The sequence below is a fragment of the Xyrauchen texanus genome, chromosome 28, assembly GCF_025860055.1.
Source record: "Xyrauchen texanus isolate HMW12.3.18 chromosome 28, RBS_HiC_50CHRs, whole genome shotgun sequence".
In the NCBI taxonomy this organism is placed as follows: Eukaryota; Metazoa; Chordata; class Actinopteri; order Cypriniformes; family Catostomidae; genus Xyrauchen; species Xyrauchen texanus.
Window position 1 is genome coordinate 14,531,093 of NC_068303.1, and position 15,243 is coordinate 14,546,335.

Here is a 15,243-nt window from a genome sequence, read left to right on the forward strand (position 1 = left end):
AATAGTCGTGTTGTGACAATTTTGCTGTTTTATGCTGATTTTTTTATTTTATTGTATTGGTCTGTTTACAATAAAAAAAGCAACAACAAATATTGGTGTGAAGCAGATTCTTTTCAGCCTGTACACAGTACACAGACGTTGTGTAGTTCACAAGAACAAACACTATAAATGTTTTGTAGTCAACCCCCTTAAATACTAAAAGATTAAGCAAATAGTTAGATGTCCTTTTTAATCTTGTAATTAGGCAGAATTTGCAAAAAACACTTCACTCCAGCATATTACATGCATGGTTTTGCAGTGTTAATGTATACATTAAAATAAATATATGTTTGTGCTTTTTGCCTTATTTAGCCAACATATAAGACATGTAAATGTTAAACCATTAAAGTATGATCTAAGATATATTTTCCCAAACATTATCACATGAAACCTTGTGTATGATAATGTTACAGCTTCAATTTCATATAAATATTTACTTGTACATATATTTCCTTTTTTTAGTGCTTCGCCCAAGTGAGGCTGCAATGTCTTGTCTTTTAGATATTCCACCAAGACTTCCTGAGTGCCCATAGGGTAGTTCATGGAAAGGTTCTTGGGTTACGTCGTCCTCCATGCAGTCCACTGGCACATTATAGGTTTCTAGGAACATGCTGTGGAGAATACAGCAGGCCTCAATGGCTGTCTTGGTTTGGCATATGGAATGCTTCTGCAGACATTCAATCCTTTGAAAGCAAGACCTCAGATTATGGATGGAGCCTTGTACCACTGTAAGAGCTGCGTGCACTTTCTGGTTATAACACACCTTTTTCTGTCCTAGTGTTCCATGATCAGGGAACGGGGTAAGAAAGTGCTCTGAAAGTGGGAAGGTGGAATCACCTACGATGTGTTTGCCATGTAGCAGTGCCACTGGGTCTTCCTGCAGTGCTTTGCCAACCTCTGTGGCTAACAGGATCCTTGAGTTATGCCAGTTTCTAGGGTGTTGTGCAGCCACATAGGTAAAACGACCCCTATGGTTGCAAAAAGCCATGATTTTGACAAAGTAGGACTGCCCTGCGTCTTTATAAACCTCTGGGTCTGGCACATCGGTGGGTTTTTCAATAGGAATGAAACCGGTACCTACTACACAGAGAGTGTCTGGTAAACCCACAGTGGAAAAGAACCCATCCACAGAAGTTTCTGCTTCCTCCCCCTGGGGCCAGTGAATTGCGTTAGCCAAGTTGCTGGTAACAAGGGTGCAGAATTCATCCAGCTGATCACAAATGAGTGACTCTGTGACGTGGAAGCGGCATGCTACGCTTTGATAAGACTCCTTGGTTGACAGAGCCCAAAGACTTGCAAGAACTCCATGCCACACTGTCCATCCCTCCTGCCTAATAGCAGACCATTTAAAGGGTGCCAGCAGACGTACCAACTCCTTCAATAAAAGGGAAAAAACAACTTGATTAATAATCAATAATCTCTCGATTTCTGATACTTCTAAAAAATGAGAAGTAAGAATAATGAGTACCTCAGTTTGGGTTGGTGTTAGCAGGAAGTGACTCTTAAACTCACAGATTGACAGGCTGTGAAGCACTGTATTGAAAATGTGTCTTTCGCCATGACCTCTGAAATGTGAAACAGACAGTTTCATTACAAACATTGTCTCCATATCATCATTTCTAAAGACTGAGGATCATCTTACCTTTGCATATTGTCATTCAGTTGAAGTTCCTGCTTCATTCTATAGAAATTAATATAATAAGCATAAGTTACTGGTAACAGGACTCAGGAATATATCCAAAGGTAAAAACAACAACCACGAGCTGCAGCAGGTCACCAAGCATAATTATCGTAAGGTGTGTAAACAACGCAGCATGAACTCGAACGAGGCGGCGGCACCATTATGCTATTTGTTAACTAGTAGGCCAACATAAATAAATAGAGTTTTTATTCACCTTGTTTTCCGGCGTTTACGAAATTTATTTTTCTTGAGAATTAAACAATCGTCAGTATCGTAACTGTCTGCCAATAAAAAAGCAATACATGTTTCCAGCGCCATGTTTCCGTTCTCAGAGTTTCGTAATGTCGCCTTCTTGTGGCTAAACGCTCATATTTGGTAGGTCGACTTTTCCCTCTAATGTGATTCTTTTTCCAGTTGTGACCAGGTTTGTCACAGTAAAACAGAGATTATCAATATAACAGCATGCCAGTTTTTCTCCCGCATTTTTTATCTATACCATTTAGCATAAATGTGCTGTCCATTTTAAAATGTTATAATGTTTTCATTGTATAGGTAGGCCATGTATGATAACGTTTATAGCCTTATATTAAAGTCAATAAGTAAATACACATTTTAAATACAGACCCTTTTAGACTCTTAAAGTGATAGTTCACCCAAAAATTCTCTCGTCATTTACTATCCCTCATCCATCCCAGGTGTGAATGTCTTTCTTTCTTCTGCTGAACATGAATTAATATTTTTAGAAGAAAATATCAGATCTCTACTCCCTCACAATGCAAGCGAATGGTGACCAAATTTTTTGAAGCTCCAAAAGCACATAAAGGCAGCATTAAAGTAATCCACATTTATTAAATTTATTCCTGCGTTCCAAATGGGATAAATTCGCCTCTGAAGGGCACTTCGAAAGGGAACAATTTTGGCTGCCATGTTTAAGGGTTGTTCCAAACCGAAGGGCTCATAAATAGCTGCTTCATAGGACCCTTCGAAACTGGCTTTTCTGTAGGGTTCAACAGATGTACACTTAACTGCCAAGTGGACTGGAACTGGAGTGTACATCACAAATATGGCAGTTTTGTCAGGTGTAATTTAGTGTAAATTAAACCAGCTGTAACTGCAATCTCTTTGTATTAAAAAAAAAAAGCATGTAACATCACAACACACCCTCATGGTGAAATCGTAAGGATATGATATTTTACGACTTTCACTACAGCCAATGAATGGACATCGTTTCCATCTAATAGCTTCTGTCACACACAACAGCTTCCTATCATGTTAATTAGCATCAGTCTTTGTGCAATGGCAGCGGCTTGGATAGAGGATGCTGAAGTGTGTTCCGAATTACCAATATTTTTTAGCCCTACTCCCTTCATCCCTCCGAAGCTCTCACTCTGGAGGGTAAGCCCTCTGAAGGGATTAGGGCATAGGGATGAGCCCTTCAGAATTGAATGCACTCCAGATCTTCAGAAGCGATATGATGGTGTGGGAGAGAAACAGATCAATATTGAAGTCCTTTTTATACTATAAATTCTCCTCCCTGCCCAGTAGGTGGCGATACACACAAAGAATGTGAATCGCCAAAAAGAAAGAAGAAAGTGAAAGTGGAGATTTATAGTAAAATAAAGACTTAAAGGTATAGTTCACCCAAAAATGAAAATTCTCTTATTATTCACTTACACTGATGCCATCCCAGATGTGTATATCTGTCTTTCTTCAGCAGAACATAAATTAAGATTTTTAGAAGAAGATAGATCTCTGTCAGGTCCTTATAACAACCATTCCCAAAATGGTTGGTTTATATTTACCAATCATTTTTTTTATGGTGATTGCAGTCCTTCTCGAAATGATACATTAATATCAGTAAAGTAAGTGCATTTGTAAAGATGCTAACACTTTTGAAATAGGATGTGGGCCTGGTTTGAACTAACAGGAATATTCCAGAAAAACATTTTACCTTAATTTGCTTCACAAAAGTATATCTGTCTCAGTCTATTACAGTCAGTCAGTTGAATCATAAAGTCTCATATTTCATCAATAGATGGCACCAGAGTAATACTTTGAACCTTCCGGAGTTACTGTATGTCCATGGAGGTGGTAACAATATGGCCTTCAAAACAGCCATTTCAAAACAATTGTTAATCAATTCCTCACCATTAAAAAAATCAAGTGATTATGCTGATATGATAGAGAGAGAGAAAAAGAAAGAAATGAGAGGAAGTGATCATGCTTAAGCCTTGAAAAACCCTCTTCAATAACCTTTGCCACTTCCTCTTCAGTCCCATTGACCTGAATAATGATGGCTGTACAAAATAGCAAATAAGAGCTACAGTGATGAGACTGCTTACTTCAAACTTGAGAGATGCTTTTGCCATTGTGCGTTAATCAGACGGAGTTAAATATATAGGGAGTAATTGTGTAGGTCACAACCCCACATCTTAATTTACACATCATAACATGAATTAAAAAAAAAAAAGGTTATGCTCGGTAAGGCCATAAATCTGTATAAAAATTAACTATAACAAGTTTAAGGGAAATTAAGAATGTGACATTATGTTTGCTTCATGGCCCAAGATACTATAAAAAATATATTCTGTTTTACAGAGAGGATCATGATTGTCCATTGATATTTGCAATTTACTTGAACAGATAGGATCTTCTCAATGGACATTCAATAAATAATTACTTTTACAATTGAGTCACATCGGTTGATACTAAATTACAATCCACTTGTGTAATAAAGGTTATTTCCATTAAAATGAAATGCACCATAAAAATCCCAATGCATCATAATCATTTGTGACTGAAACTTGTACATACCTTTAAACATAATATATTGTAGGGTAGGCCATTTCTTCAGAAGTATGTTATGCGATCATCTGCATTCAGTCCAAACAAGAAATGGAGAGCAAATTCAATTGTTTAGTCACATATCAGAGATCAGTGAATGGGTAGTTAACACATAATGCCTATGGACCCTTTTCTCATCAACATCAAGATTTTAGGTTTAAATGTATATATGAATATGTATTTAACATATAGACAAATTTTACGTATATATTTAAATTTATTAGGGAAAGTGTATATCTTAGGCTCTGTAACTGATCACCAGTTTTTAAGTTATCTTTTTTTAAATAGTCCTGTGATGTGACTATTTTTTTGAAGTACAAATATTGCATGTAGTCCTTCAATTAACTTGAGCTCATTCATAATAATAGTAAAGGAACTAGAAAAATAGTTTAGATGGAGTAGAATGTCGCACTGCAGGGCATGTCAACTACCCGAACAAGTTGAGTTCGGGTAGTTGAGTTGTTGAGTGTTTATAAAGGGGTTCGTTAGTGACTAATAAATCATTTACAAGTGCATTATAAATAATTGATATGGTGTTATAACAACATGCATAAAATAATAATATAAACAAAGCGGACTGTAGCAAAATGACACAATTCCACCTTTAAATGTCACTATAATAAAGTAAAGTATGAATAAGTGTATTTATTAAGCATTTATAACAAGTAAGTTAAAATGCTCACTATTTGGCATGTATTGCATGAACATCACCTTTCTATTTATGTTGATATGACTGCATTTCAAAAATGGTAATTTAATTTGTAAATTATTTTATAAACCCTTATAAACGCATAATAAAGGGAACATGAATGTAAAGTGTTTTCAGTTTTATTTTATGCAATACTTTTTGTTTTATTGACCTATTCAGGTGTCAAAAACAAAATACACACAGCTACATCATTAGATGATAATTGAATCTGTGATACTCCAAGCACCACAGTGAGCATCTATTGCCTCTCTGAACCCTTGTTCATTATTCTCTTCAAGAGGCTTTATAGCCGTCTTATCCAGCTGATGGGTGATGCGATGTACCTAGAGCTGAATGGGCAGGGGTGCCCAACAGGGTCAGATGTTTCTGCCCTTATGCCATAGTCTTTTTTTTTTTTCAAATGCTCTTACTCTGTCAAACCCCCTGGGTATGTGTAAGGATTGCAGGCTATGATCCTGTCTTCCTATTAAAAGACCACAGCTATAGGGGACAGAAGTCATCCACCTTAGGTTTCTGACACACCAATCAGCATCTGCGATGTCTCCTCCAGCTGACCTCTCATACAACCTTTGTAACGGGGTGGAGCATTTGAGGGTGATCAGCACCAAATGGAAATTGGTGTTGAGAGTTCTGTAGCCATCAAACATAAGTGACCACTGTGATGAAGTGATTCTATAATCTATCATAATAACATAATCCCATGATCTTCAGACTTTGACCCTCATGAGGTCATAATGCTCCCCTTACATTGAGTAACACATGTTGGCTCTTAAATTTCTGTAATTACAGTTCTTTGTGTTATATTTCTTCAACAAAGCACCATGTTCAATTTCAAATATATTTTATGTAGCTTAAACTGTACTAATTGACGGTTTTAAAGGGTTTAAAAAGTCTCCATAGCTACTGAATCAGCTCAAAATAAGGATCCTTAATGTGTGATAAATGATGAATGAATAAGTAGATTTATATAGGTTAATTAAAATAACAGAAATTACATTTTAAAAGGCAGGTAAATGCACGCCTTGGATTATGATTTATAGGAGGTTATGTACAGAAAATAGTTGGATTTGCATTTTGCATTTACAGATGGTTGTAATGTTGAATATATATTAAGTGTGTAGTTTTTTGGAGTATGATGTTTTATGAGAGCATTTTTAAAGTTGTTGTGTATGTGTTAATAAATCATGTGTGTTTTGAAGTGTTGTGTGGACCCCAGGAAGACTAGCGGTGCTCTTGGGCATAGCTAATGGGGATGCAAATAAATAAACAAATAGGTAAATGAACAATAAAGAAATAATGAAAAAATATACACGCAAATAAAGGAATCCGCTAGTTGAGCTTTTTCTTGCACTTAAATACTCTGACTAATAAAACTGTGTCCAACATAACATGAATGAATGAAACAATTAAAGAAGAAACAAAAAAAACAAGCCACTTAAAAGACTTGTTCACAGTCAATTCCTATTAAAGCTCCTTGTAGTTAGATTCAAGGGAATGGAAACAGGCCAGAGGAGGTATTGTGAGGAAAAAGAATGGTATGGAATTGCATCATCTCGGTCTCACATGGTTTTATTTTTTTAAATAAGCTAATAAAAGCCAATAAAACACATGTAGCTTTATAATTAGTATGTCATTTTATTCATAATAAAATCACAGCCTTACAAAAGGTACAATCAGACTTTTGATTATGCAAGTTCTTCAGAAGAAGCACAAACAGATAGCAATCACCAGCACACAAAATGGTTTAATTGAAGGCGATGATCTCATTTATAATGACAGGTCATCCAAAATCCTAATGGCAACTTTTAAAACGAGTGCCTTAACTCTGCTGAAGACCTTGGTTTGGTGGATTTCTGAGTTAATGTTGAGTTTAAGGCTTAGAGGGATATTTCATAATGGGCTCATTGCTTAAGGTCCAAAGTCACTGTTTCGATTCTTGCTGGAGTAAAACATGGTGAGGGATAATCTCACATCCCCCAGCAGTTTCCCCTCATCATCTCTAAGGTTCTTGTCAAGGAAAGTAAGGCTTAGGTCATACGCCTTAAAAGTATTTTGGTTTTGCGTCAGTTCCTCTAACACGTGGCCATAAAATTTGCCTACTCACTACAATTTCAAGTCAGGTCAGGAGTAATGACTTTCATCACCGCTTAACAGATCTGGCATTGCAGGGATGAAAGATGACATTCTCAGTATGCATTGCACATGAGCCGTGCATGGAAAGGCTATTTTTCCCAAATCTTCCTGCCAGATCATATGATTGAACAAATCAAGCGAAATGCGCTTAACAGCCTCCATAAGACCAAAAAGCCAAGGCATCTTAAACGGATGTGTTGTTAAGATTATTTGGCCAAGTAACTTTATCCTACATTTAGATTAGCTGCTAATGACAGGGGAAATGGGTGCTTAGCTATCCAAGGGAAGTCCACATAAACCATGAAAAATACAAGCATGTCAATCGCACCAAGGAAAGGTCTTAAAAGGAAACCACAATTAAATATTTTAAAGAGAGGTATGAGGAAGCTTTGGGGTAAAACCTATTTCACAGGTGTAGTTCTATTTCTTGTATTAAACAGAACAGATCCTATGAATAAACATAATGGATTCGAGTTACTGTAAGGTTACCAAAATTTTACACTTTAATACTTTTAGATGCAGGCAACATCTGGGCTGAACAAATAAATTATTATTCTGATTCAACACAATATTTGTTATGCTTTCATTTTCCTTTTATTCTATTTGAATAATTGGTCTTCTGTTATTTAAATGATAACTGCTTGAAAGCATCTATCCATATGATAAGTGAAGAAAGACTATAATACTCCATTTATATAATGAAAGGTCTACAGTAAACAGGCACATGAAGTGTTTAAAAATGCCTCGTTGTTTTCCCTTTCCCTTTATTTTATAATTTACTTTTCTCTTCTACTAACGGCATACACCTTTGACCTTGAATCCGGTATTTGTTACCAGATCTTTCTCTAATGTACATGGAGTGCTTCCAGAAGCGGTACCATTGCGTACCATTGTGTGTCAATTCATCATTACCAATAATGAATTAAAAATGTACCATGCTCTCTTAGTGCAGTAAAAAGGCAGCAAAACCAGTATCATGTAAAATATATATCTCCCTCTCTCATTCATTCATTCGTTCATTCAATACAAATATATAATACTAACAGCTTTCATAATATTGAAATTATCATTGATTCGCACTGACAAACAGCTCTTTTTTTTAACACATCAGCGAAAAATGGCCGCAAATCTTGTACTTGGCATATTCAAATTAATACATATCTACATAAATAGAATGTTAGAATGTGATTAGCACATCATCATCATAAAGTCTTTGATCCAGGATGATCTTGGAGTCCAAGAAAAGTAAGCCCCACCTATCCATGCAGAAAGCGCCTTTTCCTTTAGTGGAAGACGTGAGCCAAAGATTCAGTCTGTGGCCCCTCTTGCCATCTCCACTCAGCTGAATTTGTCCTGGATATTCATTAGGTTGCTGCTGGACTTGGCTCTCTTGGCTGTGGATCAGGATAATGGAATGGAATAGATTAGACCAGATTGGCAGGGGATGCAACAGAATATTTAATGCATAGCTTAACCTTGAAGTCAGAGACTTGTTCAGGTCTTTAAGAGCACAGTTTATGAAGGATGCGCAAACAAAACAAAACAAAAAAAAGGTAGTGTAGTTGAGCTGAGGCTGCTTGGTTAAGTACGGTCTGAAAATGGTTGACCCTGAAGCCTAAACTAATCAAATGTACATTTGCGAGTGGGAAGCCGTGTCAGAAATGTACCTTTCCAATAAAGGAATATTCTGGGTTAAAAAAAAAGTTAAGCTCAATCGACAGCATTTTTGGCATAATATTTACATAATTTATTTCGAATTGGACATCCTTTTCTTTAAAAAAAAAAAGCAAAAATCTGGGTTACAGTGAGGCACTTGCAATGGAAGTGAATGGGGCCAATAAAGTACAGCCAAAAGTATAGCCACAAGACATACAAATATCTGCGTTAATGTGATTTTAGTGTGATACAATCGCTTACTAACCTTTTCTTTGTAAAGTTATATTAAACAGCTTTACAGCTCAAATAATACATACATTTTAACAGAAGAATTAATGTAAGTGCTTTTATAAAATAATAAGCTTCATATTACTGTTTTTAAATCCTCCAAAAATTTGCACCAATCACTTCCATTGCAAGTGCCTCACTGTAACTTAGATTTTTATTTTTTTAAAGAAAAGGACAGACGAGTCAAAATGATGCGTGTAGTAATCAACATTATGCCGCAAAAGCGGTCAATAGAACTTAACTTGTAATGAATCAGGAACATTTCTTTAAGGAGCATTATCTTCCCCCTGAGTTCTTTTTCAAAGGACATCTTGTACCTTTATGAAGGCATAGTTTTTCTGACCATATAAAAATATACTGGGTCAATGTAATAAATTCATTCAAATAAACTCCCCATTCAGATAATTAGGAAGGCTGTTACCAATCGATTTATATCAACTTTTGACTTATTTTAGGCAATAAAGTGTACAACTAGACCTAGAATAGAAAATGAAGGGGAAGGTTTACCCATAAGTGAAAATTCGATCATTTACTCACCCTCCTGTTGTTCCAAAACCCTATGACTTTCTCTCTTTGGTGGAACACAAAAGGAGATTTTAGGCAGAACTAAAGCCTCATTCACCATTCACTTTCATTGTATGGACAAAAACGATGCAATGAACATGAATAGTGACTGAGGCCGTCAGTCCCATTCTGCCTAACATATCCTTTTGTGTTCCACGAATGAAAGTAGGTCATATGTGTTTGGAACAACATGAGGGTGAGTAAATAATGACAGAATATACATTTCAAGGTGAACAATCAAACAAATATATCAAATTTTACAAATAAGAAATTGAGGAATTAAATATAGGGCAATTTGGTCCCATAATTTAATTTTCATAAATATTTTTTTTTCAAATGTACAGACAGCAAACAAAGGATGCAGACATTGCCCAACCATTCAGAGGTCTCTCATTACTCTGCCACCAATTAACAGAGTATAACACCTCTGCCCTTTTCCTTCAGCCCTCTGCAGGGACAATTGGAATGGCTTGGTGAGTTACTCACGGTGTATGAGCTTGCGTTTCTTTTGTTCTGAGTGCAGGAAGCTGCTTAAGTAGAAGATGATGGGAAGGAAGAGCATGAAGCAGGACACTGCAATGACAGGTACAGTCTCCTCACGAGGGAATGAGCAACCAAAGTTTTTACTCCATAACCGCCGTGTCATGTTTACCTGAGAAACACACAAGGTGATTAGTAGGATGATTCTGATAGTTTTGTTGTTATAAACCCTTACTTTCCTCTGTCCTGTATTTCATTGCTTAACGCCTTCTAGTTTATATCTTCAAGCTGTTTGTACAGGTGTAAGAGGTTGCCATTTTACAGTTCCCACAAACCTCCTGTACCACTAGTGCCACCAAATTGAATAGCAAAAATAAACGTCGTTTTCAAACAAACAGAGTCCTGCCAGCAACTCACGCCATTGTTTGTTTTGAGCGACTGAACAAAATTGATCAGAGGAATTTGTATAGCACCACAGAGACACAGTGTTTACAGTTTTCAATAAAACAAACCTACAAAATGGTTACAAAACATTGTCTCTGCATTGAAAGTATTTGAATATTGAAAAGTACAGACAGCATTCAGTATAAACATTTTAGTTTATTCATGATCTTGCAAATATTTTGCCTATGGCAAAGCATTTTTGGTATTCATGCAAAATACCAATACAAACATGAAATTAACAATACTATATTCTTGCTTCATAAATGTGTAATCTGACTGTGTCAAAGAAAGATAGAAGGGATTGTGTATATTAGTGCACACAAGAAGACTTACTGCATCCTCTATATCAATGCAGAGCTTTTTGTTTTTCTCCATGCTGCCATAGAGCTCGTTCAACCTTTTGTATGAGCCTTTGCAGTCTGTACACAATTTAGAGTGGTTCCCCTGTTTAAAAACATTGAAAATGAAAGATACTCTCATACCCAGCGGTCATATGATTTCAATATAATTAACTGAGCTTGTACTGTATGTGTCTAGATGAGTCACTTAATGTTACCTGATATGTCTCAAAGCAGGTCAGTGATATATTCAGAGTAGCCATGAAGTAAATTGTATCATTGGACAGAGTCTGTTGATCTCCACTTAGACATTCTAATAAGCATAATAAATAAATAAATAAATATATATAACAACAACCACTCTCAAATTCATGTTAAATGAATCAAATGAAAGGAATATTCTGGAACATTCAAGTTAAGCTCAATCGACAGCATTTGTGACATATTTAAAATTATTTTGACTTGCCCATCCATAAAATAAAAAATCTGGGTTCCAGTGAGGCATTTACAATGGAGGCCATTCCGTAAATATTAAAATACTCAACAAGTATAGCCACAAGACATAAACAGTAGTGTTATAAAATCGCATACTAACCTTTTGTGTAAAGTTATTTCCAATTTTACATCATTGTTGCCATGATGGTGTTATGTAAACAAAACCTACAACAACTGCAAAAATTACTATTTAAACAACACGCAAGTTTTAACAGAAGAATTAACGTAAGTTCTTTTATAAAATCATAAGCTTCACATTTCGGTTTTTAAACCCTCCAACAATTGGCCCCCCATTCACTTCCATTGTAAGTCTGTTAATCAACATTTTGCCTCAAATGCTGTCGATTGAGCTTAAATTTGACTGAACCTGGAATATTCCTTTAAAATAAAAAGTAATGATGTTACAAGTGCCTTTCCGCATGAAATTCTAAACTTAAATGACTTTCTTTCTAATGCAGAACACAAAGGAGAAATGTTAATGAATGAATCCTGGTATATTCAAATAAATAATAATGATATAACCAAAGTCCATGTAAATCATGTATCATATTCCAAGTTTCCTTATAGCATATTAAATAAAAAAGGGAAAATCTTGATGTTCATTTTGCGTTCATGAGTGCATGAGAGAAGCTTGTTCACAAAACCATATCAAATGTCTTAAGACTTAGACTATAACAAATAGCTCAAGATGCATGGGCAACTTTTAGAGTAATTTTGCATCCTTTTTGAAGCTTTTAAGTGAATCTCTATCTACTGCCATTATATTGAAAAAACAGATTAGGATGTTAATTTTAATTCTCCTTATATGATCTGCAAAATAATTAAATTGATACAGGTTTAGAATGACAAAGTTAGTAGAATAACAGAATATTTTTTTTTGTGAACTATTCACAGTAGCTTGTATTTTTGACTAGAATGACAACGAGGCTGTGAGGCATAGACCTGCAGTCTCTTCAATGGGCTGTAATGTTTTAAGTGATTTGGATGGTTCCACTAAGGAAACAAGTAAAAAAACTCAAATAAATTTCAGTATAAATAAACTCAAGAAAATATAAGCTGTTAAAATGTAGATGTGAACTAGGACATACAGTGTATGCCATTGTATGTCTATTCCTCAATGCCTCATTTTCATTCACATCAAAAATCAAATATAGTACTACTGTGAATATGGTCTAGGAAAAAATACTTTAGAAAGGTCAGAGTTAAATATATATATATATAAAGAGAGAGTATAACTGCACAACTCAAAATAAAGGCTATTAACCAACGTTTCAGCTATCAGCCTTTTTCAATTTTATCACATTGGAAGTCAGCAATTACCAACAGGTGAAGACGAATACATCATAATAGAAGTTTCTGATTGGCTAACAAGCATGTCAGTTTTTTAAACTGCATTTAAAACACACACACACACACAAACTGCCAGATCATGAAGAAAGTAACCCCTTCACACATTATATTATGATGTAATCATTTTCACCTGTTGGTAATTGCTGAGTCTATATAGTATGTTTGTTTTTCTATTTTGATAAAATTATACATTGAAAATGTCTGATAGCTGAAACATTGGTTAATTAATAATCCTATATTTTTAGTTGTGCTGTTATACTCTCTTTCTAGATCTCAATGACACATCATAATGCAAGCTCTAACTGAACCTACAATATTTTAGGCTGTGACACATTACTTACGTTTGCATCCTGCTGATGTCCAAATCTCATCTAGTTTGCTGTAAAGGTTATAGAGCAGCATCAGCCTATCAGAACGCATCAGGCTGTCATGGCAACTGATATTTTCAGGACCCGGCTATGGAGAAAACACATAATCAGGCTGAAATTATTTTTGTATTAATTACACTGGCATCCAACATTTTTGAATAATGTACAGATTTTGCTGTTTCGGAATGAAATTGGTACGTTAATTCACCAAAGTGGCATTCAACTGATCACAAAATATAGTCAGGACATTACTGACATAAAAAAACCAGCAGATTTTTTTTTAATCTAGACAGGCCCTATTTCCAGCAGCCATCACTCCAAAACCTTATCCTTGAGTAATCATGCTAAATTGATAATTTGGTACTAGAAAATAACTTGCCAATAAGTCTGCTTAAACTGTCACCGGAGTATCTGGACAAACTGACAGCTTAAATGCCAAGAATCTGCAAAGCTGTCATTGCTGCACATGGAGGATTTTTTTAATGAGAACTCTTTGAAGTAGTTTAAGTAATTTGTCACGTTATTAATGTTCTGACTACATTGTGATCAGTTAAATGCCACTTTGGTGAATAAAAGTACCAATTTCTTTCCATAAGAGCAAAATCTGTACATTATTCCAAACATCTGCCCACCAGTGTAATTCATGACTGACTTATTTAAAGTAATTAGGAAAGAAACAAATGTGTCTACAATGACAAAAACGGCATACTATGTGATGTGTCATGACACCTGCTTTCCATAGCTGTTGTTTTATTAACAAAAATGGTGCAATGAGAATAGGACAAGGATATATAATTATTTTAATTGCCCTTATTTTAAAAAATAACTTTAAACGTGGTTTAAGTTCAATAACACACTCCAGAGTCGTCTGTGCCAGGCCGGTTGAAATACACAGACCACACACAATCACGAGACATTAGTGCATGTGACCAGCCGGTGGAAATGATGTCAAACAACATTCAGACGATGTAAGAGCATCAATAGGCCTGAAACTGAACACTGGTTTGGCGTTATATGACGACAATGCGAACAAATTCCACTTTCAACTAGCACTTACCTGGTCAGATGATATATTTGTATATATTTCCTCCAGACTGTTGAAGCCAGCATAACAGTTCTGACAGATTTTGACGGGTCGTGCATAAGTCACCAGACAGTTCGCATACGTCACGTAGCGTTCACCAAAGATACGGAGCAGTTCAATGCAATGTTCGTTAACCTCCAAGTCCTCTGGAAAGTTAGATGAAAGACTGAGAGAGTAGAAAAATCCCAAACTGTTCGCTTGGAAAACAGGTGACATGGGAATGACTGGTGTATGAAGCTTTAGTACACCGTCACTCATCTCCAGTGGGTAAACAGAGCATTTAACAACAGTAAGTTGAATATTCACCCATCCTGCAAATACACACGATACTACAAATGCAAATTTCATACAAAACCCCATATCTTTTGGATCCCAAATAGTACAACACGCTGTTGCCTTTCCAGGCTCAGCTTCCTGTTTCTTTCTTTCTTTTCTACATCTCGGTCACATGGCTACAGTAATCTCGCGATGGATGGGAACGGGATTTCAACTGACTGTCGCACCTGTAATGTCCAACGTGATGCGTCTTATCAAACAAAGCTGTGTGCTTTAAAACCCCATATAAGCCATTTCTAGACGGTCTATTTTAATTATTTGTATTTTAAAAAATGGCGTTGCTATAAGATGTATATCATATAGGCTATATGAGTGATAAACTTTTATTTATTTATTTATCAGAATCAGAATCATCTTTATTGCCAAGTATGCTTACACATACAAGGAATTTGTCTTGGTGACAGGAGTTTCCAGTCTACCAAAAATAACAAAAA

At 35.7% G+C, this 15,243-nt stretch overlaps 2 protein-coding genes across 2 annotated transcripts; both read right to left on the minus strand.

Moving 5' to 3' along the window:
• Window positions 1-40: 40 nt before the first annotated feature.
• Window positions 41-2,053, minus strand: si:ch73-257c13.2 (uncharacterized). Its single transcript, XM_052096409.1, has 4 exons — window positions 1,935-2,053; window positions 1,682-1,720; window positions 1,508-1,604; window positions 41-1,414 (listed from the first exon to the last, which is right to left on the minus strand). Exons 1-4 carry the CDS (start codon window positions 2,036-2,038, stop codon window positions 473-475), a joined length of 1,182 nt encoding a protein of 393 aa, XP_051952369.1. The 5' UTR covers window positions 2,039-2,053; the 3' UTR covers window positions 41-472.
• Window positions 2,054-6,893: 4,840 nt separating this feature from the next.
• ostm1 (osteoclastogenesis associated transmembrane protein 1) lies at window positions 6,894-14,911 on the minus strand. Its single transcript, XM_052096017.1, has 6 exons — window positions 14,447-14,911; window positions 13,363-13,477; window positions 11,395-11,489; window positions 11,172-11,282; window positions 10,401-10,566; window positions 6,894-8,800 (listed from the first exon to the last, which is right to left on the minus strand). Exons 1-6 carry the CDS (start codon window positions 14,831-14,833, stop codon window positions 8,745-8,747), a joined length of 930 nt encoding a protein of 309 aa, XP_051951977.1. The 5' UTR covers window positions 14,834-14,911; the 3' UTR covers window positions 6,894-8,744.
• Between the last annotated feature and the right edge of the window lie 332 nt (window positions 14,912-15,243).